The sequence below is a fragment of the Salvia hispanica genome, chromosome 4, assembly GCF_023119035.1.
Source record: "Salvia hispanica cultivar TCC Black 2014 chromosome 4, UniMelb_Shisp_WGS_1.0, whole genome shotgun sequence".
NCBI classification, from domain to species: Eukaryota; Viridiplantae; Streptophyta; class Magnoliopsida; order Lamiales; family Lamiaceae; genus Salvia; species Salvia hispanica.
The window spans coordinates 42,461,225-42,487,955 of NC_062968.1; the positions used below are offsets into that span (position 1 = coordinate 42,461,225).

Consider the following 26,731-nt stretch of genomic DNA (forward strand, 5'->3'; position numbering starts at 1 on the left):
CTAGTGGCTTGTAGCGTTTGGGGTAGTTGTCCCTAAGGCTCTAAGGTTCAAAAGCTAACTACTTATTTTATGAGGGAGAACTGTGTGCATTCGGGCTTCTGGCTAGGGCTTCTTCTTTGGCTGGACAATTTCTAACATTGGCTTCCAACTGGTCAGTAGCTTCTTCGTGGCTTCGCCACCCTTATTCCTTCTTCTCCTTTCTCTTTTGTGGTCAAGTATCTGCGACCATTTTCTTCAATTTTTCTTTCTGTGGCTTCGCCACCCTTATTCCTTCTTCTATTTTTTGGATCTGGAAACTTCAGATCGATTTTCTGCTTCTTTCTTTGTTTTTCTCTTCTTCAGCTGGTTCCTTTTTGTATGTCCTCCTGGTCAGTTGCCTCCTTGCCTCATGCCTTGCACGCACACAGTTCCAGTGGCTGATGGTTTATTTCGGGGTATAAATCAGGCTAGAAAATGGGGTTCTAAGGGTAGTTTTTTTTTTCTTTTTTTCTTTTTTTTTTTTTTTGGGGGGGGGGGTTTCCTACTGCCTTCAGGGTTTGCTACACGCGGTCACCTTGCCCTAGACATCATGTGGTAGCCTCTCTTCTTTTTTTTCAGTATTTAGTGGAAAGTGGTTCCACCTTAGGCCTTTAACTCACCTTTTAAGAGGGCTTTCGTGTCTGACCTAAGGGTTGGGTTTTTCCTTCATACTCGCATCATCTATACTGACTAGGGGTTACTGGAGGGGGTGGTTTCCGTTTTCCGGCATGTCTTATCTCCCTCAATTCCCCTCACCGTCAGTTCGAGGCAGTTGAGTTTTAAGCCCATTCATAAAACATAGCACATAATTCCTAGACCTAAACAAACCTAAAAAAAAACTAACATGTACTGACTCAAATAACACATATATACATGTCATACTGGCCATTTGCTCCCCCCTCTCACTTCACAAGTGTCTGCCCCAGATACGGGCTGTGAAGTGAAAAGTGGGAATGGCTAGTATGACGGACACACACTTATAACAAACACATATTATATCTAAAAACTTCTCACACTTAGACTATGCAATAGGCTAAGTGGGAGAGTTTCAGATATAAACATAGATGTACAAAATAGAAAAAAAAATTTACAAACATGATATATAACATATAAACTCCTCACACTTAGACTACGCAGTAGGCTAAGTGTGAGGTAACATGCTCACGACTAAACACAAAGAAAAACATAATAACATATGCACCAAAGAAAGACATAATAACATAATAAAAGAAACACTAAAAAAATTAAAAAGAAAAACTAACTGGTCAGTTGGGGTGGTTCGATCAGATGTTCCTCCTGCTCCTTCGTGGGGCAGGGTTCTGTGCAGGTGGGTCCGTTGGTTCTTCCTCAGCAGGTCCGGTTTGGTTGTCGTCATCCTTCTCTTGCTCATCATCTTCCTCTTCCTCAGGTCCGGTGGTTCCAGCATCTTGTCCTCCATGTCCGCTTGGGAGGAGACACATAATGTTATCACAAACCCTAGCCTCCACACTTGGCTTTCTTGTCTTCTCCTTCAAGATTCTTATAATTTCTAAGAGATTCCTCCCACAAGGAATTTAGATCTATAGAGTTAAGGGTCATAGGTTAGAAGATCTTTGGTCTTGCATTCACAATCAAGCGTCAAGATCTACACGTGGAGAAGTAGCAAGCCACTTCGATTCTTTGGAGAATCATTGTTGTAAGTATTCAACAACATAATTTAAATTAAATTATGTGATTAATTGCGCAATTATATGTCTCTACATGTTCAAGCATGAAATTGAATCGACCCACATAATCACCTAAATAGATTCTTATGTGGATTTATTTGTTTTGCATTTTCCGCTGCGATTATCCCCAACAGGCAACACCTCACAAGAGGAAGCACGCCAACCGATGATGCAAGGGGTCTTCCGGTTCACGACGTCGGTCCCAAGGGACCAAGGCGGCGAAGGTGGCGAGAGCAAGGGGGAGGGGCCGCGGCGAGGCGGGCGAGGGCTCGGGCACGGGCACGGGCTTGAACACCCTAATATCCATGTACCTGGTCCCCACGATGGCTGACACTTCAAAAATGAGTCCTCCCCAATTTGAAGCCCATATGGACGGAATTGTGCATTTGAAAGCTCAACTTGGTATTCGGACTCCATCTAACTTGGGTGCACCGCCGACTTCGGGGGATGATTCGCCGGCGGAGTAGTTTTTATAATTTAATTTAGAGTATTTTAATTATTGTATTTTTAATTTTTTTTAGGATTTTAAATATGTATTTTTAATTTTTTTTAGGATTTTATATTATGTATTTTTTATTTTATTTAATGAAGTGTGTTTTTATTAATTGAATTTGTTGGAAATAAAAATAAAAAAATGAAATTGAATGAATAGTTAAGGGATGAGATGGTTAAGAGATGGAGGGATGCAGGTGTTGTCTCTTAGTTAAGAGATGAGTTGAAAAGTACAATGGGACCCATGAATAGTGAAGAGATGAGACGGTTAAAAGACGGATAAGAGACATGGATGCGAATGACCTTACTATCCCTTGGAGTTAGTAGGAACTCTAAATATATACTCCCTCCATCATAATCTAAGAGCATTTCCAAGGGAAAAGGTATATAGGAAAGGTATATCCTCTATATGTCTCCTCAAAAAGTGAAATATACCCTTCTAAAAAGAAACATACTCCAAAGGAAAAGGGTATATAGAAAGGTAAATGATTTTTTAAACATAAAATAATAGTACAAAATGCACTAAAAAAACATAAAGTGTGATACCTTCTCCCTTGGAGAAGAGTTTTTCATGAAAAAAGACAAATATGGTAGTTATAAGATTTTACCTCTCCATTAATAGAGAGGTAAAAATACCTCTTCAAAATAGGAAAAAGTATAATACCTTCTCAAATACCTCTCCCCTTGGAGAATGATTTTTTATAAAAAAAAAAGGTAAATATGGTAATTATATTAGTTTACCTCTCCATTTACTTCTCCCCTTGGAGATGCTCTAAGTGCAATATTCTCTACCCGGCACAAAATTTTATACTCCCTCCATTCTTTGTTAATAGAGACATTTTTTTCGGCACGAAGTTTAAGAATAGTGTGTTAAATGGATGGTGGAAAAAGTAAGAGAGAGTAAAGTAAGAGAAATGAAGAGAGAATAAAGTAAAAAGGAGAATTACTTTTTGCCACAAATAGAAATGACTCAATTAACTTGGAACTTCCAAAAATAGAAAAATGACTCTATTAACGTGGAATGGAGGGAGTATAATTTTGTTTCATAAGTTAAGTGATGAGAGAATAAAGTATTGATAATGATGTTTACATTTTCTGAATATGTCAATTAAAATAAGATATCAAAGAGAAAAATGTATTACTAAAACTACTATTCCCTTCGTCTTCCATTAATTGTCCACTTTTGCTATTTTCATCCCCCAATTAATTGTCCACTTTCACTTTTTACCATAAATAGTAACTAAGTCATACATTCCATTAATCTAATATACTCACATTTTATTATAATTATAATTATAATATATAAAAGTGAGACTAATATTTTACTAACTTTTTCAACTAACACTTCTTTATATTTCTTAAAACTCGTGCCGAAATCAAAGTGCATAATTATTAAGGGACTGAACGGAGTAGTATGATGCGGACGACATTCGTATGAATCGATCGCCCGAGTCCATTGAATCTGTGTTTAGTAGTATAATGAATAATGATGTAATTAATTTAAAAGCATAGAGAATTGGGAGTGAGGAATGTCACTAACAACGTTGTGACAAATAATTACTAAATCCCACCCTGGCTTCTCTCTTCCAACTCATTCCAATGCATTATTGACTCCCTCGACCACGAATAACGCCCATTGATTGCCACACTCAATCAACATCATTTCATAATTAAATAGTGAGAATATGAATTTTAATTAATTTGGTACACCCCATTCAAACATAAACACCTTCTCTTTTCCCCTTCGTTTACTCCGTTTCTTATTTCCTTTTTCGGTTTTAATCCCATTTTCGCTCGAGATCTCTCCTTCGCGGTAAGTCATCATAAATCTTCTCGATTCATACGCAAATATCTTGTAATTCTTCGATTCTTTTCCAGTTTTAGATGATTCGAAAGGGTTAGATCTGATTGCGCTCAAAATTAGGGTTCTTTTTATTCAGTCTGTTTTTTTATGGTGGTGTTTTTGCGTTTAGGCATGTGAGGGAGTAGAGACGGAGGATAATCGAAGAGAAAAATAGCAAGAGGTGATGGCGAGTAGAGTGGATCATGAGTACGATTACTTGTTCAAGATCGTGTTGATCGGCGACTCTGGAGTGGGGAAATCCAACATTCTTTCCCGTTTCACCAGAAATGAGTTTTGTTTGGAGTCGAAATCGACCATCGGAGTTGAATTTGCCACCAGAACTCTTCAGGTGAGTCATCAATTCTGTGTTTCACTGTTAATTGTGTACCTAATCTGATGCTATGTATCGATTGTGCCCTAACTGTTCTATGCTTTTTGTGATTTTATTTTGTATGATAATATTTGTTTCTTTACATTCTTTGACAATTTACTGCTTCAAAACCATGATTGTAAGCTTGTTGAAGTTTGGAGATATATATTTGGGCCTAGTTGCTAGGTTTGAATGTAGTATGATGATTTCGGAGTTGGAATGTTGCTTGAACATGTTTAATCGTGTGATTATCAAGGAGTTAGGCATTCTTGTATATTGTTAGTTACTTGGTGAATGGAGTCCAGATCTTCTCAAGATCATATAGGCATATACCTATTCGAATCAGTCATATAAATTGTTCCTTTTCATGATCTAATGTTGCTTTAGACAGTTGCTGATTATTAGTCATATAAATTGTTCCTTTTCATTATGTAATGTTGCTATGGACAGTTGCTGATTGTGAAGTCTTTTTCGTTTTGAATCTTCTTGGGAGCGATCATCCTCATATATTTTACAGTATCTGGATATCATTGTTGCCGTGATTGCAAAAAGGTGTTATTCTGTATCGAAAACTATGTCTTGAGACGAATCTGATGCATCTGTTTTGTATGGTATAGATAGAAGGGAAAACGGTGAAGGCCCAAATCTGGGACACCGCAGGCCAGGAAAGGTATCGGGCGATTACAAGTGCTTACTACAGAGGAGCCGTTGGCGCGCTCCTTGTCTACGACATAACCAAGAGGCAAACCTTTGACAACGTCCAAAGATGGCTTCGTGAGTTGAGAGATCATGCAGATTCTAACATTGTCATCATGATGACAGGGAACAAATCTGATCTCAATCATCTCAGAGCTGTTGCAGAGGAGGATGGCCAAACTTTGGCCGAGAAGGAAGGGCTCTCGTTCCTCGAGACCTCAGCGCTTGAGGCGCATAACATTGAGAAGGCGTTCCAGACTATTTTGTCGGAAATATACCACATTATTAGCAAAAAGGCACTGGCGGCACAGGAAGCTGCTGCTTCGACAGTGGTTCCTGGTCAGGGCACTACCATTAATGTCGGTGATTCGTCAGGAAACGTGAAGAGAGGAGGCTGCTGTTCTTCTTGAAATTTTCGGGAACTATGTCGATATAAAACTTTTGTTCTGTTTCTCTTTAAAAATTTGTTTCTTTTTCCAGAGGTCTTGTAGAATATACTGAAATGTGACGGTGAAAAGTCGGTATTCTTGCCTGAAAATGTCTCAGTTTTTTGGCCTATATTTGTTATGTCGGAATGATGAGCTACTGCTAATTTTTGTTGCCTTGAAATGACTTCATATTACATCCTACTACACTTCTTATTGTTGAATGTTGAGAACTGTCATAAATTTTAAATGATCATCTGTTGTAAATTAAATGAAATGCGCAGTTACTTCATCTGGTTTCAATTTTAAAAAAATGTTTTCCTGCAATAATGCATTGCAGAGAAGGAATACAGACATCAGTATATCACGCATGTTCAACTTGTATAGTAACATGAGATATTTTGTAGGTTCTTTCACAGTATTCCTTAATCTCATGAAGTATTCCTTGAGGGCTGACTTCAGCTCCAACCACAACATGACACGATAACACGTGCTTACCCGACGTGATGGCCCAGATGTGAAGATCATGAACGTCGCGAACTCCTGTGATTAGTTTGAGGCCATTTCCAAGACGAGCAACATCAATGTCAGACGGTGCTCTCTCCATCAGCACGTGAAATATATCCCTCAAAATGGTGAAGGTCGTGCTTAGAGCGAACGTGGTGAACAAAAGCGTGCAAATCAGATCAGCCACTAGCCATTTTGGTTTTATCCATATAAAAACACCGGCTACCATTGCAGCAACGGATTGTATGCAGTCACATATTATATGCAAGTATGCCCCTCGGATGTTGATGTTCAACATGTGACTGCTCCCATGAGGACTTGAGATGAGATTCGTACTTTCTTCATCTCCAGTTGTTGATTCCTCTTTCTCATGGCTATGGCTGTCATCCTTGCAGTTCTGGTGAGAATGGCCGTGATGAGAATGGTCGTGACCGAGCCATAGAACCATGATAACGTTAACCACCAAGCTGAAGGCAGCAATTACAAACATGAGTCGGCCATTCACTTCTGTCTGCTTCATAACTAGCCTTTTGATCGCTTCATAGATCAAAGATACAGACATGACCCATATTAGCTGCACTGATAGAAGTGCTCCAATAACTTCAACACGGTGGTATCCGAAGGAATGTTCTGGTGTTGCTGTCCAACCGGATACCCAGACCGTGAAGAGAGAAATGGAGAGTCCAGCAACATCAGATAGCAAGTGAGCCGCATCAGTAAGAATAGCCAGGCTGTTGGCTTTCAAACCTCCAACAGCCTCGATTACCATGACTATAAGGTAACAGACTATGAGCCCACAAAGTTTAATCGCTGCCTTTGACCGTTGTGCTGAATCTGACTGGCTGTAGCCGTGCTCTATGAACGGACATGTGCTGCTGCAGGAGAACTTGTGGACTAGAGGGAGATTAGTCATTTCTTGCCCAATGGCTACCCCCAAATCTATCTTGACTTGTGATGATTCAATTGAGTCCGAGTTCTCCTGTCCCATCTGCAAATGAGAATTCATCCAAGAAACATATCAACCATCAAACTACTTCCATAAAAGGACCAAACAACTAAGTCTATTCCTTGTGTGATTCCATACTACCAAATTTATCACCAGGGCAAAAAATGTAAAACTAAAATTAAAACAAAAAGGACATACAGCTACCAGATTTGCTAAGCATTCTGCATAAGCGAATACACTCGAATCTTTTACTATAAGTTACGTATTATCCAAAAAGCAGGTCATGTAGCTTCATCAGCCCTTTGCTATCAAATGCAAAAGTCTTACCTCAGCCTCTTTTCCTTGAGAATGAGATGGCTGCAATGCTGCTTGATCAAATTTCACAATTGCAGCCAAATTTGAAGATTAAGATACCTCGGAAAAGTTGAACCGGCCAACCTAATCAAATCAATACAATGCATAAGCTAACAAATGTAGAGCAGATTATAAGGAATCCGACACAGAATCACATAAATCAACCACACAAGCGCTCAATTGAATAGGCAAGCTATCCATCATACATAAATCAATCCGACAAATGCTCCAGATTATCGAGACACGGTTTCAACATCAAGTAAATAAAGGCTACCAATATATGATCAAACATAGATGAGCAAGGAAGCCTATAAAGATTAACAAAAAAAAAGTAAGCTACTAACAAACTCAAAGAAGTGCAAGTGCTCTATTTTATCACATAACTTATTCAGACAGGTACATGAATTCTTAAACAAACAAAAGTCATCAACACAACTGATTCAGACAAGTAATCATCAAAACAAACACTGATTAAGAATATCATCAACATGATCATACATACAATAGACAAAAAATTGATGCCAAAATCAGGCCTTTTAGGTTCTACAAAGAACTGAATTAGGGGTTATTTACAATGGACATCCCGACATCCTCAACAAAACAGAATCGCAAAAACTTCAGCAATCAGAAATGGAAAAAGGAACAAAATCACAAATATTTATAAAAAGAAAAAAAATCGCTGATTATTACGACTGACGAAATCGTTCAGAGAGAAGTCAATCAAGATCGCACCATTCGTTGAAAGAATGAGCGGAAAAAACAATGTTTATATAATCAATCAAAGGAATCAAGAAAAGAGCATTCACGTGATGCGACAAAAGTTGATATTAATACTTTATCTCCTCCCATTTGCAAGGACGAGACAAAGGGCGGCGACTGCTGAGCCTGAATCGGAGAAACTGAATGAAAGCAGAATATATGCATTTATTTATACTTTCCGAAATTCGATTTACATTCATTCAGGAGTTGTTCGTTTGTTGATTAGTCGTTGAATTTAATTTTACCTTCTCCTGGATTTCAATTTTATTTATTTTACGAAATGATTATTTATTTATTTATTTATTTTCATTCATTTATAAGTGTTTAATTTTCCCTCTGGTGACCAAACGTATTTCATTAAAACAATTATTTCAAAGGCACTGCTCTCTTCGTCCCTCAAAAATGTTACATTTGTGGAATAATATAGAAATTTAGGAGATTTTGTTATGTGTATTGAGTGGAGAGAGAAAATATACTTTTATATAATGATGTGAAAGAGAACTTTTTTCAAATGTGACATCTTTTGTGGGACAAACTAAAAAGAGAAATAAGATACTCCCTCCGTCCCAAGATAAGTGACCTACTTCTTTTGGGCACGAGATTTAAGAAATGATATTTAAATAAGTTAAAGTGGAGAGAGGAAAAAGTAGAGGAGAGAAGAGAGGATAAAGTAAGGTGGAGAATAAAATAAGAGAGATGACTTTTTGCTAAAAATGGAAATAGGTCACTTATAGTGGGACACCCAAAAAGGAATACAAGTCACTTATCTTGGGACGGAGGGAGTATCTTTTATGAGACTGATGAAGTACTACATTTTTTAAACAATCAATTAAAATAGTATTACATCTGTCCCACAATAAGAGTTATTTTAGGTGTAAGCATGAGTTTAAGAAAGGTAAAGAATAATAGATTGAAAAAATTAGTGGAATATGAGTTCACTTTTTTATATTAATTTTATAATAAAAAAAAATTAATGATAAATAATGGCAGTGACATATAAAGTAAAATAAGTTGAGGCTAATTTTAGAGTTGGCTTATTGTTAGAAGAAGAAAAATATAGTGTGGAAGATTTTGAAGCTTATATTTGGGATCATGTAGCGGATGCTCTAATACACTAGTCCTTTCATCATGTAAAAATAAAAATAAGAACTTTTGAGGAACTGAGATTTATCGCGTAATTAATAAAATAAGAAAATAGTAGAAAGGAAAAAATTAAAGAATGAATCTTGTCGAGAAAAAATTCATCCATGTTATAATTTAAATGGATAGACTAAATAAAAATAATTCTTATTATTGGATGTACTGAATGTGTCTAGGCATGCCCCACCGATGCTTTAGAAATGATATCTTGGGATGGATTGAAACCTAAACAAATTGCTTTTGCCCTAAGGACCGAAGACTGTGTTGGTTGTAAGAGTTGCAAATCGGCATCTCCAATAGATTTTTTGAGTGTTCAGGTTTATTTGTAGCATGAAACAACTCGGAGGGGTATTAATTATAACTAAGGTACAAGGGGGCAGCAGCTTTAACCCGTCTCCACGATGATCCTGCTTCAATTGTGTATACGTGAAATCCGGATTCAGGATAGTGATAGACAACCTTATATTGTCCGCTTATTTTGCTCATTCCGAATCCAAAACTATCTCTCCTGTCACGGCGGTACGTAACACAGCATATTCATGGGTGATCGGATTACCTAGACAAAAATGATGACTATTCCATTTTTTTAGGAAAAGCAAAGCATTGGCAGATCCGTGTATTATTAAATCTTTATGGAAATCAAACTTGGTGATGGGTTCATGCCTGTCTTCCAATTTGAAAACATTGAGCCAATTTGAATTATAATTATGCAAGGTAACAGCTAGGGCAGGGGCGGATTTAGAAAGATGGTACTTAAGAAAATTAGCACTCTCAATCAATTCGAGCCATGGTTTGCAAACACATTTGCAAGCAGCAGTGCTTTCAATAGACAATCGCAATAGTATATCGGTCAAAATTTCTAATGGTAGATAGCTCATCAAACATTTTTGATGGATTTTTTTAGTCAGCCTATAATCAAAGAAAGAACAAACCTTGATAATATGCTCGCTTAAAATAAGTGAATATATTATATCCATATGTCAAATCAGTGATATTGAGAGTATGGCTGACTACAAAACAAATCTGAGATCCCAAATGCTTTTATATGAAAAATAAAACCCTAATTCTAATAACAAGCAAGCAAGCAAGCCTCTCTCCAATACAAAATCAGATATCCAACTGATTCTTGTAGATAAATACAGATGATAGAGATTACCTTGGACAAAAGTTGAATTTGGTGGAGAAAGATAGCAGCGCCTGCGGTAGATTGTAAAAATACTACTTCTTATTATTTCTTAAGGAATGTATTGCACCAAACCACGAAATTCCAACCTACTTAATGATATAAAATTACTTTACCATATTTTAATATTAACTTGTGAAAGAAGATGATGTACAACAAAATTACATTAAGCTTAACTAAGAATATAATTATTATCATAATAAATATTATACTAATACTTATTATATTTATAAGAGCATTTCCAAGGGAGAGGTAAAGAGAGATAGATAACTACCATATTTACATTTTCTTCATAAAAGTCCATGCTCCAATAAAAAGCATATTTAACTCTTCTTTCATTTTGAGAAGTATTTTTACCTCTTCTTGATATGATAGAAAAAATATAAAGTTAGTTATTTTGTCTTTTTTGTGAGAGTCCATTACTTTTTAAGAAGGTATAATAACCTTTTTAAGAATACCTAAAAGAACCTAGAAAGTAAGGATTTTAAAAAATTAAACTTAATTGTGTACAAGATTCATATTAGTACTTTCTAATTTAGATAAATTCAAAAAATTTAAGAATCAGATTATTTTATTCCGGTCAAATAAACAAACTCTAGTCATCTCGTGTTTTGCATTCTGACTCTCTTTTTGCAGAGGATTGATGATTTGGTTGATGGATCAAACGCTACACATCTTAGATCAACACTTTATACATGGGAAGAGAGACGAGAAGACATCTACGACATGCTCGATACTCTCTACAAATTCCCATTAGACCTTAAGCTACTTTTTATTAAGGATTATAGTAATTTAAATCACAAGGTTAGTTCAAATTCTAACTTCGAAAACTTATTCTAACTTTTCCAAATTGACCCGTCCGTGTATGGATCGATGTCTTGTGGTGATATTTTATTAAGAAAGGGGAAAAGAAAATTAAGAATTGAGAAATTTTGAGACTTCATTTTGTATACATATGAGACAATTGATCCAATTTTGATCAAATTTCATGATTTAAATGGAATTTATTTAAACCCTCTAAGTAATTGGTCGTGGTTTGATCTACAGACATGATCAAAGGGATGAGAATGAATACGAGGAAGAACGCAAACATTCTTTGTTGCCGAATCATAGGATTTATAATGCAGTTCTATGTTATAGACTTTACAAGCATTCTTAGAGATGTGGATTCATGATTTTCCGAACTGATCCTATGATGTATTTAAGGTTATACACGTGTGATCCTCCCTCTTTCTCTAATCTATCTTAGTGCATCAAGAGTTTGGACTCGATTGATAGGAATAACTACGATAACCGGATGCAGAGCCAAGAAACTACTCGCCTTGCCTATAGCCATGGGCGTACCCAAGTGTATTGAGGGAGGGGCTTAAACCCTCAATTAATTTTTAAATTTTTTTTCTATTAATTATTTTTATTTAGTGTAACTTATAATGACAAAACCCCTACAAATTATCTAAATTACTTTAAAACATACATTAAAACAAAATTTAGAAATCTCAGCCCCTATCGATAAATATTTCTGCATCTGACGCCTGCCACTGCCTGTAGCATTTGGGTAGATCCCGGCAGACAAAACCAACTATAGTCCATTATTTCTCTCATAGCAACCCACATTTTAGCTTTGTTTCCTTCATTAGATTTGATGTTGTTTATATATAAACGATTACAGTTAATATAAATCATAATGCATGAATATAACTTGCAATGATCATCATCATATTCCAAAATACAAAAGTCAGTATACAGACATGTTGTGTCAAGTTACAATCCTTTTCAAAAGGGGCATGGATTTATTTAATCAACCCGTCAGTGCAGAACATAAAGATCAAATGACCATATTCTTTAATAGCAAGAACAAAAATATGTAGTATTACAACACCCACTAAAAATGTTTAGGAAGTACTACAAGGGCATTAACAGTGGTGGCCATGTCTAATGAACTTGGCCCTCCCCTTAAAAACTTGGCCAATGCAATGATGCGTGATGACCCACTAGTCCCAAATTAAAATTAATTTTTTGCATTTTTTGTAGTACTTTTTAATTTAACTAAAATAAATTTTATTTGTTGATAATAATTAAAACAAAAAATGCATAATTTTAATTAAAAAAAAATAATAACAACATCTTCGTTGTATTATTATAAAGGAGAAAATTATACAATGAAAATTATTGATATCACAAAAACAACACCGAGAACCCATATCACGGTGCGTCTGCGCCCCCTCTACGGTTCCAGACTTGTTCAACAAAATCAGCATGCAGTATTGTATGTGATATTTCCCTCCACATATCGGTGAACTGCTGAATCAAGTATGTATTACTAAGTCTCCCCTCTACAAACTTTCCCATTATCTCAAAATGTGTTACGCAGTAAGAAAATGCCCAACGCCTTTGGCAAAATTTTTAAAAAAATGTCATATTACTTGATTTTTCAAAAACATATTTTCAGAGCATGTAGCACCTTTTGCATAATTAAAAAAAAAAAATTTTTGTCTCATTTAGATAAATGATTATTCGGAATCGTGAGCAGAAGCGGCTGAGTGCAGTGGCATTGTGATTAATTTAAGACAAAAGAGAGAGAGAGGTGAATAATCATCGATCGTTGTAACCCTAGATTTCAAATTCAATCAAACACCACCACCTCTGTTCCTCTCTCTCTCTCGACGTGCTGCTCCATTGCAAAATACTCCATCCATGCCAACGCAATTATTAGGCACCGGCACCGGCACCGGATTTACCGATTTTTCTTTCTCTTTGCATGAGGTTTAGTCCTCTCCGCCGTGGCAACGGAACGGGGGGGATTTTCACTTGTTTTTCCTTTTCCTACTTTTCATTTCCTCAATCTAGGGTTTGTCTGGGAGGGCTATGGAGCCCGCCGTGCTCGACGACATCATCAATCGCCTCTTGGAGTTCCGCAACGCCAGAACTGTGCGCCAGGTCCAGCTCTCTGAGAATCACATCCGTGCTCTCTGCTCCACCGCGCGCCAAATCTTCCTTTCCCAGCCTAATCTCCTCGAGCTCGAAGCGCCTATCAAGATCTGCGGTATACTTTCTTTTCATTCCCTTTTCACCTTCTCAAATAAATTTACAATTGTTGAATTTTTATGGACGATGTAGAATAACTAAACAAGTGTGAAAATGTTGATGATGCTACTCTGTGATTGGATATAAGTTTTTCATTTGCCAAGCTCATTAACTCGCTGTATATTGGAAGTAAAAGCTTCATTTGGAATTTCAGCTGTCGTATTATGCTGATCATTTCACATTTTAGAATTTCAATGCATTTTAAGACCCCAAAGTATGAAGAACGTGTTAGTGAGACAAGACACCTTTTGCAAGAAGTACCTACACACTTTAAAAAAAAATTTTCCCTCAGTCAACTGAATCTTTTGGCTATTTATGTTAGCTGACTCATTCTTTTTGGGAAAAAGTTAGATCCAGAGTTACTGGTATTGTTAGTAACTTAGTATGCTCACTTTTATTGCTAAAATTTAGGCAAGTTGAAGAGACTTTTTTTTTATCAAGAAAATTCTACTGGTTTAGCACAATGTAAAACATGCTTGTTGTTTGCAGTGGTGGAGCCAGGAATTCTATTTAGATAGGGAAAAAAATATATATGAGGAAATTGTGATGGTTTGAGAGGGAACGTACATAAGGAAATTTGATTTTATTTAGAAATTAAAGAACAAAATAGCATGTGTGAGCATTTTTCCCTTGTGGAATTTGGGGCTCAAGTAGCCTCCGCCCCTGCTTGTTTGTGGCATTAAGAAAATTTTGCTGGTTCTGTCTACTGTCCATGACTAACTTCCTCCTATGCGCCTTAGTAAGATTCTAGAGTTGTTGGCATAAAACTAGATTTTTATATTTCTGCATTGTGTAAATGTCTTTTATGTAGTGATATGGTGATAATGTTCTGCTACATATATGTGAGCCATCTCATCTAGCCATTCTATTCTTATATGAGCACTTCAATTTTTCATTCAACTTTCAAAAGTCTGTGATGACTTAGAATATATTCAATATTCTTTGAAATCTAAAAATTCTATGGATAAGAATGCAACAGTGCTGCTTGAGTAGGCATTCAATCTGTGTAGGAGTTATACAAGTTCATGATATTGGAATCCAAAAAGGCAAAAAAGCCCAAATGCCCAATCAAAATGTTATTATGCCACTTCTCCTGGTTATACAGAGATAACTAGCAGTTTTCTTAATAGAGGAAAGAGTGATAAAAGTGATGCAATCACCTTTGGCCCTTTGCATATCCTTCTAAGTAAACTTTGTCCAAAAAATTGAAGATTTCCTTATTGCACCCAAGTGAGAAAAGCATGCCTCTTATTTATGAGTTACCTCATCTTTGAGTTATGAATGTGACTCTTCTTGAGTCTTTATACGCTAGGTAGTTCAAACCTAATTACCCAATGCACATCCTTGCCATTTTTTTTGTCGGGTTGCTCTTTTCTTTTTCTTCTATTTCAACCAGCTTTTGAGCACTGCATACATATTATATGAAGTCAATTGTGGATAGTGCTCCTTTGCACTCATACCTGAGACTTAAATTAATAATCACTTCGTCTGCACAATCCTTTCCTTCTATTGGTAGATTACTGCTTACCTTCCTTGTGTTGGTATATAGCCTCGTAAACAGTGTTATTTCCCTGAATAGATAGTTTATTTGAATCCACTTATCACTATTTGCTATAAGTCAAGAACAGAAGCATGCTCCTTTGTTAATTGAGTTGGAGTCCTTTATTTGGTGTTTGTCGAAGTCTCAAATTTTTTTATTTACTCATTTCTTGTGGATTGCAGGTGATATTCACGGACAATATGGAGATCTTTTGAGGCTTTTTGAGTATGGTGGATTTCCTCCGGAGGCCAATTATCTGTTCTTAGGAGATTATGTTGATCGAGGCAAGCAGAGTTTAGAGACAATATGCCTTCTTCTTGCCTACAAGATCAAGTATCCAGAAAATTTCTTTCTCTTAAGAGGAAATCACGAATGCGCATCAATTAACAGGATATATGGATTCTATGATGAATGTAAACGCCGTTTTAATGTTAGGTTGTGGAAAGTTTTCACTGATTGTTTTAACTGCCTTCCTGTAGCGGCTCTTATAGACGATAAGATACTTTGCATGCATGGTGGTCTTTCTCCTGATCTAACAAACATGGATCAAATAAGAACTTTACCTCGTCCAACTGATATTCCTGAGTCTGGTCTGCTTTGTGATCTACTTTGGTCAGATCCTAGTAGAGAAGTTAAAGGTTGGGGTATGAATGACAGAGGAGTCTCATACACATTTGGTCAAAATAAAGTGACTGAATTTCTCACGCAACATGATATGGACCTCGTTTGCCGTGCCCATCAGGTATGGGTGCATTTTTTCTTTCTTTTAATACTCCATATTTCGATATAGCATCTGATGATATGATTTTTTTTTGAGCAGGTTGTAGAAGATGGTTATGAATTTTTTGCTGATAGGCAACTAGTAACCATATTTTCTGCACCCAACTACTGTGGCGAGTTCGACAATGCTGGAGCTATGATGAGTGTTGATGAGAGTTTGATGTGCTCATTTCAGATTCTGAAACCAACTGATAAAAAGCAGCTCTTGTGAAGCAAGTCCTCTTGTGGCTCTCGGAGATTATCCAGGTTGGTTTGATTTTCTTCTCTTCCTTCCATCTTGGATTTTTCGTTAAAGCAAGATAAGCAATTTTTTTGGTTCTCTGTATTTCTTTCGTGATATGCTATTCTTTTATTTTTGGATGGTTATCCTTTCCATGTTGAAATTGTTATGCAATATGGTCAATCTGAAAAGGACCATCATTTAGAAAAAAATTAAATTCTTAATCTGGAGGGAGTTATGTTAATAAGAGCCGTTGTCACTTTTGCATATAAGTTGCCCTCTTTATATTTTTTAAATTGAAAATTGACCTTATGCTGGCATTTGATTTATGATTTTGGTGCCCTGTACCATGCATGTGCCTTCTCTCTTTCCCAGTTCATTCCTGTACTGTTTTTGCTACGCATCTCTAGTTCCGGACTTGCTCATTATTATAAATAAAAAGAAGACTTTATGTACCATCTTTTGTATCAGTCATTGGATTCCCAATGGTATAATCCCTATAGTGAACTAGTTGCATGTTCTGCCATATTTTAGCGAGATTTTAATTTTGCATCTCAAAATGACCCGGGACATTCTTTTAGCTGGTACATAATCCCAATGGTGTACTCCTTGCATGATCTGCAATAGTTTGGTAAATATTCCCTTCTGCATGCCTGGGTTCAAGGGCCTAATTGTATATATAGTATCTGGATCTTATTTTGTAAATAATATGCATTGTATTCCATAAAGGCTTGCTGGACCTGTTTGTGTTTCTAGTTTCTTGACTGTGGTGTAGTCCTAGAACATTACAGGTTTTAGATAATATCTTCAAACCCCTCCATTGGTTCTTGTATCCCTTTGTATTAATTATCTTGTAGAGACAATAGAAATTTACTTAAAAAGAAACTCCTTTGAATTTAAATTTTCTACTCCAGTTAAGTATTGTATCTGTAGCTGGCGTAGTTTAACAAACTATAGTGACCAGGACTATTATTCAAGTGTGATTCTTTTGAAAACACCATTTGTTCTCTGCCCCTTATTCTAGTAGTGTATTATCAGAGCTATGAAAGACAGTGAAGAATCAGTAAATGACGTACTCTTCATATTTAGCATATAATGGTTCTTTAGCCGCTTATCATTGGAGCTTAAAAGAGATCAATTGAGACTTGAGTGATGTTTGGTGTAATGTGATGTTTGTTATACTGGCGTAAAGTTTGTTTCAGCCTTGCAATTTGTTACAATCCTTGATATAACTGAATAGGGATTCATTGTTGATTAGTTACCTAAATTATGTATACTGGTTTCTTTCAACTTTGTAGAACTCGGAGACATGAACATGGTACTAAGGCACTGTGCAATGACAGAATGTTTAAGAATCTCGTTCATGTATTGTTTCTTGAGGTGGATACGGCCCTAAAGACTGATTCGGGGGAAACTATGATCTAACGGCCCCAAGTGCTGTATTTTTGTTTGGTCACCTCTTTCTAATATATTTCAGAACGCAATCTATGATTCGACTGTGTACATCCACTTGTCTGGTAAATTTTGATGCAAGTGTAGTTTTGTTGCTAAAATTCTGTGTTGCCTCATGATAATTATTTAGATTAATTTTTCATTTTCTTACTCAAATTTAGCATAGGAATTTTTCATTGTCATGTGTAAAAAAATTTAAAATTATGAACTAGTTATATTCATGTCATGGGTAGGAAACTTTACAATTATAAGGACTATATGAACCGGCTATATTTGACGTGTTAGAGCATCAGCAGTACTGTGATTTTAGGCGTGAGCATGCAAGATCAATGTCGGAGTACGACACTACAAGGCAATGAGCACGTATAGTTCAAACATTTGAGCTTACTTGAGCACGAGTTGAGTCGTTTCTCACGACACTTGATATTTATTACTCTCTTCGTCCGCTATCAGCGGTCTCAATTTACCACTTTACTTCGTTTGCGATTAGGAATCCCGGTTCACTTTTACTTTTACTATAAAAGTGAACAAATTCAGAAGTGAATCGGGACTCCTATCGTAGACGGAGTAAAATGGTAAACCAAGACTACTATTAATGGTTCTAGCCTTTTAAAATAATTATAGTTCTCATTTACAAATACTTCACTTGCCCCAGTTTAATTTTAGGCATGTCCAACTTCAAAAATTACGCTGCTTGTTGTACGTTGACATGCGATAAAAAACCAATATAATTTGGTCAATTTTGGTCCCCGTGATGGTTGCTGTAAAATTGAATTTCTTAAAGTGATGGTTGCTGTAAAATTGAATTTCTTAAAGAGCGAACGCCGACTATGTATTTCGTTATATTATCATTTTTTATTTATAATATTTGATATCTTTTGAAGTTCAACTTCAACTTAATATCATTTGAACTTATTTTTTTGGACAAATATAACCTTAAAACCATGAAGGTTCTCTTTTTCATTTTAAATACTACTTAATTTCTTTCCCTTTCATTCGTCTTCCCTTCTCTCTTCTTTCTCATCTCAATTGTCCTTGTCTAAGTCGATTCTTTCACCAATTTGAAGAATTCAAAGAATGAAAAGTAAGAACCCAAATTCACTTTTTCCTACCAATTTGAAGAATTTGATGCTTTGAGTTTTTCAAATTGGGTGTGTGAATCGACTTGGATAGGGACGATTAAGATATAAGATGGGGAAGAAGAAGGGAAAGAAGAAAGAAGGGAATGAAATTAGATATTTTAATGAAGAAAAGCAGAAGCTAGTTAAGGGTGCGCTGTGCAATATAAGCTATTCCTGGGGTGCATTTTGCAAATTAACCAAAAAAAATCTACATGTTCATATGTTTAGGGCCACAACAGAAGCCCACATAGAAACACAAATGTCCGAATGTTCCAAATCCAAACTCTCCATCCGACTCACCTCCGTGCACCCTCACGCCACCGCCTCTCCACCGCCTCCCTCGTCTCCACTTCAACCCTCACAGTTCCCACCTCCACCACCAGCAAAAACCACTCAATCCAGACCCTCTGCCGAAGGGGCAAACTCAAACAAGCAATCCAATTGCTATCCCACGAGGATAATCCCACCCAACTCACCTACGAGCTCCTCATCCAATCCTGCGCCCAAAATCACAGCTTATCCGACGCATTCACTGTTCACACCAGCCTCACCCAAGATGGCTTCGCTCAAGATCCTTTCTTGGGCACAAAGCTCATCAACATGTATGCGGAACTCGGCTCGGCCCCTCACGCCCGCCAAGTGTTCGATGAAATTACGGACCGAACGATTTATGTTTGGAACGCAATTTTTCGCGCTCTCGCTCTGTTGGGCGATGGAGAAGAGGCTCTGAGATTGTACAGGAGGATGAATTCGATCGGGATGCCCTCTGATCGGTTCACTTACACTTATATTCTCAAGGCGTGCGTTGTTTCGGGTTCCGAGCGCCCTCTGCGGGGAAAGGAGGTTCACGCGCAAGTTCTGCGTCGCGGATACGAGAGGCATCTCCATGTCATGACTACTTTAGTTGATATGTATGCGAAATTCGGGTGCGTGGAGAGTGCTAGGCTGGTTTTCGACTCGATGCCGGCGAAGAATCTAGTCTCGTGGAGCGCTATGATTGCGTGTTTTGCTAAGAATGCAAGGCCGTTGGAGGCGCTGGAGGTTTTCCGGGAGATGATGCGGGAGAGTGGCGATGACGTGCTGCCTAACTCGGTCACGTTGGTTAGTGTGATTCAGGCATGTGCAGCGCTGTCTGCTCTGGAGCAGGGGAAGTTAATACATGGCTATGTACTTAGGAAAGGGCTCGATTCGATCTTGCCGGTTATGAATGCCCTTGTCACTATGTATGCTAGATGCGGGGATGTTGAATTGGGGGATAATGTTTTCAATCAGATGGATAAGAGGGATGTTGTTTCTTGGAATTCCATGATTTCAGGTTATGCAGTTCACGGCCTCGGGTCAAGGGCGCTTGCGACGTTTCAGGAGATGGTGAAACGAGGCGTGTCGCCTACTGCAGTAACGTTCATCAGCTTGTTGGGAGCTTGCAGCCATTCTGGACTCGTTGACGAGGGAAAATCGTTGTTTGATTCGATGAGGAGAGAGCATGGGATTCGCCCTAGCGTGGAGCATTACGCTTGCGTTGTGGATCTTCTCGGCAGAGCGAATAGACTAGAGGAAGCGGCTCGGATCATAGCCGATATGCGGGATGAGCCAGGGGCGATGGTGTGGGGCGCTCTCCTCGGATCGTGCAGGATTCATTGCAACGTGGAACTCGCAGAAAGGGCGAGCAGGATGCTGTTTGAGCTTGAGCCCACAAACGCAGGGAACTACGTGCTTCTTGCTGAGATATACGCGGAGGCGAAGATGTGGGACGAGGTGAAGAGAGTGAAGAAGGAGTTGGAAGAGAAGGGGCTGCAGAAGGTACCGGGATGCTGCTGGATTGAATCGAAGAAAAGGGTGTACTCGATTAGGTCTGTGGACGAGGTGAATCCTCAAATCGAGCTGGTCCATGCTTTGGTGGTGAAGCTGTCGGAGGAGATGATGGAGCAGGGGTACGTGCCGGAGACGAAATCGGTGCTGTACGAGCTCGATACGGAGGAGAAGCAGCGGGTGCTGTTGGGGCACAGTGAGAAATTGGCAGTGGCGTTTGGTTTAATAAATTGCAGGAGAGGAGAGACGATAAGGATTAGCAAGAATCTGAGGCTGTGCGAAGATTGTCACTCGTTCACTAAGTTCATGTCCAAGTTTGCAGATCGAGAGATTATGGTTAGGGATATTAATCGGTTCCACCATTTCAGAGATGGGAAATGCTCGTGTGGGGATTATTGGTGATCAACTCATTCTTTTCTATATGTATTCAATCTACAATAGGTCGGACATAGAGGATGTGCTTTTTTGCTGCATAAGAGACTTGTGCTAACATCACTTTGCAAATATAGTGACATTGAGATATAAGTTGTCCAAGTGACTTGTACATTCGATACAAGTTGATTACTCATAGATGCATTGCAAATATAATACTTCATCGGCCTTAATTAAATTGAGTCTTATTCTTCTTGGTATGTTCCAATTTAAGTTAAATCATTTTAAAAAAAAAAAAAGTACTCCCTCCGTCCCACTTTAGGAGTCCCGGTTTACTACTTTTGGGTGTCTCATTTTAGAGTCCCGGTTGGAATATTCCATAATTGGTAATAGGTCCCACATTCCACTCATCTTTTTCCACTCACATTTTATTATAAAACTAATATATAAAAATAGGACTCACATTCCACTATCTTTTTTCACCAACTTTCTTTTATATTTCTGTAAACCCGTGCCGAACTCAACCTGAACTCCTAAAGTGAGACGGAGGGAGTAGAACATTCAATCACGTTTATTTTATTTGATTACTTATTTTACTATCTTTTTATCTTTCTTACTTTATTCATCTCTTCTATTTTTCAACACAATTTTTTAATATTTGAGCTTAAAAGTTTTGACTCAACATAGTTGGGACGGAGGGAGTAAATATTATTGGCTCATAACAAAATTCTCTTTAAAGTAAGAGTAAATATGCTTGATGGGGAGTGATCAATTGCTAACTCATCATTTAATTGCTAACTACAACTAATTTAAGACCATAGGAATTTAGAAAACTTATGGTCTATAATTTGCCACATGTAATTTTCATTTTTATTAATTAACTCAAAAAAGATTGAAAAAACTACTAAATTAGGGTTTTAGATGAAAATGTCAATATAGTGTTTCGTAAATATCAACATAATGCTTTGAGAATGTTAACACATTGCTTATATTGACATTTTACATGTATTATATTGACATATTTTACATACTATATTGACATTTGTGCTTTACGAAAAAATTAAAAAAATTTGAATTTTTTTTCAAATTTTGACATTGGAACAAGTGAGATCTCGTTAGAATCCTTATGAAATTATCTTTAATTTGATATATGTTGTGAAAAAAAATAATTTAAATCGAGAAAGTTATATGCGTTTTAAAGTTATGGAATATTTTTCAAAAGTTAGTTTCAACTAATTTATTGTAAATTGACCTTAATTCCTTCATTTACGTTTTTTATTGATCGTATTGACATGTCGGGGTTGATGATCTAGGTCTTTAATTTGAATATCTAATGACTATTATTTAATTATAGTTAACAATTAAGTATTGAGTTAGCAATATAACAATTCCTAAATCCATCCTCCCACTAAAGTTGACGTGTATATCCTTCTATTTTTAAAGAGGGTGGGTAGTTATTGCATTCCCACTTCAAAAGTTTGGAACAACTGACTTCGAAATATTTCTATATTTTAACGTGCTTATTGAGCTTTTTTATTTAAAAAAAGATGAAAAAGTGGTTAGGTGAAAAAAATATAAAAAATGGAGCCAGATCGAAGGACGAAGGTTCCGAATTGGACACCGTAGAACTCAGCAGTCGGCTGGCATGTCAACGGGAAGATCGGAAGTCGTCCAGCGGTCCATCAAATTAGACACATAGTGAACTTAGCATGAGCTGGTCACGCTTATACGATTTCATTCAATATTATTCTCTACAGTCCAGACTTATCATGATTCAAAGAGGATGATTTTCAACCATATAAATTATGGGTGGGTAAACGGTTTTCGATTATTCGGTAAACCGAGAATCGAACCAGAATCGGTCGGTTATCGGTTAACCGATAACTGAAACTTACGGTGTTCGGATCGGTATCGGTTATATGTTTTGCTTCAAGTCGGTTATCTGTTATAACCAATAACCGAAATTAAATTAATTTTAATTTCAATTATATATTTATTTAATACAAGAAGAAATTGTAATTTACTTTCAAACTTTGTCACAATGGAAGAAATTGTAATGTATATCTAAATTTTGTCAAAGTCTCGTATTGCAATGTCAAAAAAGTCCATTTTAATTTGTGTCACTATCAATTATAGTATTATACTTATAAATTTATATCTTAAAGTCAATAAAGCTCTTAAGCATTACTATTTTAAAAATAGAATATCCCTTCACTTATTATTGGAGGAGAGTTTTTAAACTATAGATCATGTAAAGTTTAAGTGTTTTAAAGTGCCTAAACAATTTATGTATTACTCGTAAATAGGTTTATAATAATAATAATAATAATAATAATAATAATAATAATAATAATAATAATAATAATAATAATAATAATAAAAGTAGATGAAAAGTTAAAAGTTAAAATCATAAACAATTTTTATTTCAATTATATTTTTAGTTAATAATAGAAGAAATTGTAATTTACTTTTAAACTTCGTCACAATAGAAAAATTTGTAATTTACTTCCAAATTTGGTCAAAGTCACATATTACAATGTCAAAAAAGTCTATTTTAATTTGTATCACTATTAGTTATACTTATACTATCTCAAATTTATAAATATTATAAATATTATTTTAAAAATAAGATCTCTCAAAGTCAATAAAGTGCTTAAGCATTACTACTATTTTAAAAATAGGATAATCCTTTACTTGTTATTGGAGAAAAGTTTTTAAATTTTAGATCATTTAAGGTTTAACTCTTTTAAAGTGCTTAAGCAATTTATTTATTATCTGTAAATAGAAATAATAATAATAGTAATAATAATATAGTATTAATAGTATTAAGTGGATAAAAATTAAAACCATAAACAATTTTAATTTTAATTCGGTTAGTTCGGTTATCACTGATAACCGACCGGTTCTAACTGAGTCGGTTAATAAAGTAACCGAACTTGAGATCGAGTCGATTCCGGTTAATTTTTTGATGAAATTTTGGGGTCGGTTAACCGACAAGTCGATTCGGTTATTAACCGAACCGACCGAATAACCACCCCTAGTATAAATACCCCATTGATGATCGATCATAACTTAACATAATTCATTATTCATGTCAAATACTCCATTCGTTCCACTAGAAATAAGACATTTTCTTTTATGACAGCATAACAACACCCTATCCCTCTTACTTTGTCATCTTTGCTGCTTTTTGTCTCTACTTTTTTCTCAATTCTGCTATATTCTTTCTTCATTTAACCACTAAACTACTACTTGAAAACATGTGCCCCCCCAAAAGTAATGTCACATGTAATGGAACGGAGAGAGTATCAAACACTCGATTCGTCCCAATTAAGTTGGAAAAATCTTTTTAGATACGAAGATTAAAAAATTATGTTGAATGAATTAAATAAAAATAAAATAAAATAAGAGAGAGGAATAAAGTAGGATCCATAGATAACTGGTCCGCAGGGAGCCTATTGCGAATGCTTTTAGTGTGGAAATTCTAATAAAGATACTTAATAACAATATAATAATAAAGTAAAGAGTTGCGTAGGGAAGGGTTGGGTTGTTTTATGGTCGAAGAAGAGCTGTGACTGTGACAGAAGTGAGCGCACTATATATACATACATTGATTAAATAAAGAGAAATCGTTTAAAGTAAGTTCGCCAACAATTATAACCCAAACAAGTAAGTCCATCGTTTACACCAAAAGCTAAACCCAAAAAAGAGAAGAAGTGAGTACTATTAGAGGTGGATCATTCATTAGGTTAGATCAATAACAAGTACAGTAACGTTGTCCGCACTCCTCCGCGCGAGAGCCAGCTTAGTTAGCAGCATGGACGCATCATTGCACGCCTTGTCCGAGCTGCCTTCCTTCCCCTTGAGGCACATCCTCGCCACACCACAGGCCGTGTCGTTGGACACCACATCCCACAGCCCATCGCTGGCTAGTATCAAGCACTCGTCCTCTTCGCTCCGCTCCGTTATCGTCACCTCCGGTTCACAGCTTACGTATGGCTTCAAATAATTATCACCTGCAATCACCACCTTCCCTTCGTTATTATTCATATCAAATACTCCTTTCGTCCCTAAAAATTTGTCACTTATTTCCATTTTTGTTCGCCCTCAAAAAATTGTGACCTTCACTTTCACTAAAATTTGTCACTTATTTCCATTATTTTTATTTGTGGACAGTGGACCGCATATTCCACTAACATTTTATTATAAAATTAATATATAAAAGTAGGACCGACATTTCATTAACTTTTTCAATTCACTTTTTATTGCATTTCTTAAAACTCATGCCAGATCAAATGGTGTGACAAATTATTAGATTAGAGAGTACTTAATTAGTCTAATAATAAATATCTCACTTTATTATCTTGGATTTAAAGAATTTATTTAATTTGATAAAATAATAAATAATGAAAAAGTGAATCTTATTTTTATGTTAATTAATTTAATAAAATTTGAATAAAAATGAAATTGGACCTTTATTAGCAAAGAGACGAAAAAAGAAAAACTAAAATTAAATTTAGTAAAGTTACCAATGGCCCTGGACATGGCAAGAACACCAAGAACCCGAGCCCCCTCCCAAAATATGACTCGGCCACCAGCGGCCTGTATCCGGTTCATCTCGTCCGGCCGGTCGGGCTACAATTAAGCACACACTTATTTAACTATTCCTTGAAACAAAATAGGAACCAAAAAAACTCACTTTGTGGTCGGTGGAGAGTGGAATAGCCTTGCCGCTCCGGCACAGCACTGCCCTCGAATCACCGCAATTGGCCACCACTATATTGCACGGACTGACCACAGCAACCACCGCCGTGGATCCCACTGCGTCGCACTCCGGCATCTGCAGCTCGCACCGGCAGCTCGCAGTCGCAACGTTCTCATTCCATGCAACCGCTTCTTTGTCCATGCGCGTGAAGCTTCGCTCCATCACGCACTTCCACCAGTTGCTACTGTCGCGATCTTCTCCGACGAGTAACTCTTCCTTCACCATCTCGTGCAATCTCTCCTTACATTTCGTAGCTACCTGAAGTTAACATTCAAATTATATAGCAGAAAGTGAATGGAAAAGTGAGTAGAATATTGATCCTCCTCCTTGTATATATTAATTTTAATTTTATAATAAAAAGTAAAAATATCAATTAATTAGAGAAAGACGAAAAAATATTAATTTTATAATAAAAAGTATAGATGGACGAAAAAAGAAATTAGGGAAAGAGTAATTAATTTACATGAGAGCATCCGTGGCCGTCGTAGACGCCGAAGTAGTGTAGGCCGGTGGAAAAATCGTCGTCGGAAAAATTCCGGCAAAAGGAAGGATGACTGGCGACGGCGTCCTCCATGTCTCGGCGGCGCCCACAAACGGAGGCGAATCCGAATTTGGGGAGAATATCATTTTTATTGTCGCAATGTTTAGGGGAGGAGGAGAGTGAGAGTTGGAGTTGGAGACGACGACGTTTAACGGTGGGGTCCACTCTGACGCGGCGGAGCTCCATCCTCCGTCTCCGAGCCGCTCTGCTGCTGGTCTCGCACGAACCCTCGCTCTCGCAACAGATCTCTGCCATCCCTTCGATTCAGAAGAGAGCATAAAAATGCAAATGCGAATAAGAAAGTAATTGGAACAGGAGGCGAATTGAAAGCGACTGGAACAATCAATGTGGTATTTTAATTTTATTTACCAAGTTGTTGGAAAATACTTGGAAAAGAAGAAAAGAAAATAGAAATAATAATTCATATTGAAAAAGAGGAAGCGCGGCGGAGAAGAAGAGTGGCGATGATGTTCCACCCGTCGGCTCGAGCTCAACGCGTGTACCAGCGCTGCTTTAGGTGCCGGAGAACGTGGACCAATGGGGGCCAACCACCGCAATGCTGGAGACCTTGCTTTTCACTACACACGTGGCCGCCCCTCCTTTGCTCT

At 36.9% G+C, this 26,731-nt stretch overlaps 5 protein-coding genes across 12 annotated transcripts; 3 read left to right on the forward strand and 2 right to left on the reverse strand.

The window, feature by feature from the left end:
• The first annotated feature begins 3,876 nt into the window (after nucleotides 1-3,876).
• On the forward strand, nucleotides 3,877-5,754 carry LOC125221562 (ras-related protein Rab11C). The gene is made up of 3 exons (XM_048123698.1): nucleotides 3,877-4,029; nucleotides 4,190-4,408; nucleotides 5,047-5,754. The coding sequence occupies exons 2-3, from the start codon at nucleotides 4,244-4,246 to the stop codon at nucleotides 5,533-5,535; spliced, it is 654 nt and encodes a 217-aa protein (XP_047979655.1). The 5' UTR covers nucleotides 3,877-4,029; nucleotides 4,190-4,243; the 3' UTR covers nucleotides 5,536-5,754.
• Nucleotides 5,755-5,817: 63 nt separating this feature from the next.
• On the reverse strand, nucleotides 5,818-8,273 carry LOC125221561 (metal tolerance protein B-like). Of its 5 annotated transcripts, none has more exons than XM_048123694.1 (3): nucleotides 8,164-8,273; nucleotides 7,331-7,441; nucleotides 5,818-7,045 (listed from the first exon to the last, which is right to left on the reverse strand). In XM_048123694.1, the coding sequence occupies exon 3, from the start codon at nucleotides 7,043-7,045 to the stop codon at nucleotides 5,915-5,917; it is 1,131 nt and encodes a 376-aa protein (XP_047979651.1). In that variant the 5' UTR covers nucleotides 7,331-7,441; nucleotides 8,164-8,273; the 3' UTR covers nucleotides 5,818-5,914. The 5 variants fall into 5 exon arrangements, with proteins under 5 accessions (XP_047979651.1, XP_047979650.1, XP_047979654.1 ...); XM_048123693.1 differs by having other exon boundaries at nucleotides 8,192-8,267; XM_048123697.1 differs by lacking the exon at nucleotides 8,164-8,273 and adding an exon at nucleotides 8,090-8,108.
• A 4,698-nt stretch (nucleotides 8,274-12,971) lies between these two features.
• LOC125222515 (serine/threonine-protein phosphatase PP1 isozyme 2-like) lies at nucleotides 12,972-17,657 on the forward strand. Of its 3 annotated transcripts, none has more exons than XM_048125177.1 (5): nucleotides 12,972-13,482; nucleotides 15,246-15,347; nucleotides 15,543-15,805; nucleotides 15,884-16,089; nucleotides 17,362-17,657. In XM_048125177.1, the coding sequence occupies exons 1-4, from the start codon at nucleotides 13,305-13,307 to the stop codon at nucleotides 16,052-16,054; spliced, it is 714 nt and encodes a 237-aa protein (XP_047981134.1). In that variant the 5' UTR covers nucleotides 12,972-13,304; the 3' UTR covers nucleotides 16,055-16,089; nucleotides 17,362-17,657. The 3 variants fall into 3 exon arrangements, with proteins under 3 accessions (XP_047981134.1, XP_047981135.1, XP_047981133.1); XM_048125178.1 differs by having other exon boundaries at nucleotides 15,681-15,805; XM_048125176.1 differs by having other exon boundaries at nucleotides 15,246-15,805.
• Nucleotides 17,658-18,533: 876 nt separating this feature from the next.
• LOC125224047 (pentatricopeptide repeat-containing protein At3g46790, chloroplastic) lies at nucleotides 18,534-20,967 on the forward strand. Its single transcript, XM_048127390.1, has one exon. The coding sequence runs from the start codon at nucleotides 18,904-18,906 to the stop codon at nucleotides 20,845-20,847; it is 1,944 nt and encodes a 647-aa protein (XP_047983347.1). The 5' UTR covers nucleotides 18,534-18,903; the 3' UTR covers nucleotides 20,848-20,967.
• A 3,437-nt stretch (nucleotides 20,968-24,404) lies between these two features.
• LOC125219225 (probable protein phosphatase 2C 24) lies at nucleotides 24,405-26,554 on the reverse strand. 2 transcript variants are annotated; one of them, XM_048121139.1, is made up of 5 exons: nucleotides 26,493-26,554; nucleotides 26,046-26,380; nucleotides 25,517-25,840; nucleotides 25,347-25,452; nucleotides 24,405-24,833 (listed from the first exon to the last, which is right to left on the reverse strand). In XM_048121139.1, exons 2-5 carry the CDS (start codon nucleotides 26,376-26,378, stop codon nucleotides 24,562-24,564), a joined length of 1,035 nt encoding a protein of 344 aa, XP_047977096.1. In that variant the 5' UTR covers nucleotides 26,379-26,380; nucleotides 26,493-26,554; the 3' UTR covers nucleotides 24,405-24,561. The 2 variants fall into 2 exon arrangements, with proteins under 2 accessions (XP_047977096.1, XP_047977095.1); XM_048121138.1 differs by lacking the exon at nucleotides 26,493-26,554 and having other exon boundaries at nucleotides 26,046-26,469.
• Between the last annotated feature and the right edge of the window lie 177 nt (nucleotides 26,555-26,731).

Bases quoted from the DNA above. Each gene is read 5' to 3' on its own strand.
- LOC125221562 (XM_048123698.1), top strand. From the start codon at position 4,244: ATGGCGAGTAGAGTGGATCATGAGTACGATTACTTGTTCAAGATCGTG. The intron at 4,409-5,046 runs GTGAGTCATCAA...TGTATGGTATAG, and splicing joins TTGCCACCAGAACTCTTCAG to ATAGAAGGGAAAACGGTGAA.
- LOC125221561 (XM_048123694.1), bottom strand. From the start codon at position 7,045: ATGGGACAGGAGAACTCGGACTCAATTGAATCATCACAAGTCAAGATA.
- LOC125222515 (XM_048125176.1), top strand. From the start codon at position 13,305: ATGGAGCCCGCCGTGCTCGACGACATCATCAATCGCCTCTTGGAGTTC. The intron at 13,483-15,245 runs GTATACTTTCTT...TGTGGATTGCAG, and splicing joins AGCGCCTATCAAGATCTGCG to GTGATATTCACGGACAATAT. The intron at 15,806-15,883 runs GTATGGGTGCAT...TTTTTTGAGCAG, and splicing joins TCGTTTGCCGTGCCCATCAG to GTTGTAGAAGATGGTTATGA.
- LOC125224047 (XM_048127390.1), top strand. From the start codon at position 18,904: ATGTTCCAAATCCAAACTCTCCATCCGACTCACCTCCGTGCACCCTCA.
- LOC125219225 (XM_048121139.1), bottom strand. From the start codon at position 26,378: ATGGCAGAGATCTGTTGCGAGAGCGAGGGTTCGTGCGAGACCAGCAGC. The intron at 25,841-26,045 runs GTAAATTAATTA...TGTTAACTTCAG, and splicing joins ACGGCCACGGATGCTCTCAT to GTAGCTACGAAATGTAAGGA. The intron at 24,834-25,346 runs GTAACTTTACTA...TGGTGATTGCAG, and splicing joins TGCCATGTCCAGGGCCATTG to GTGATAATTATTTGAAGCCA.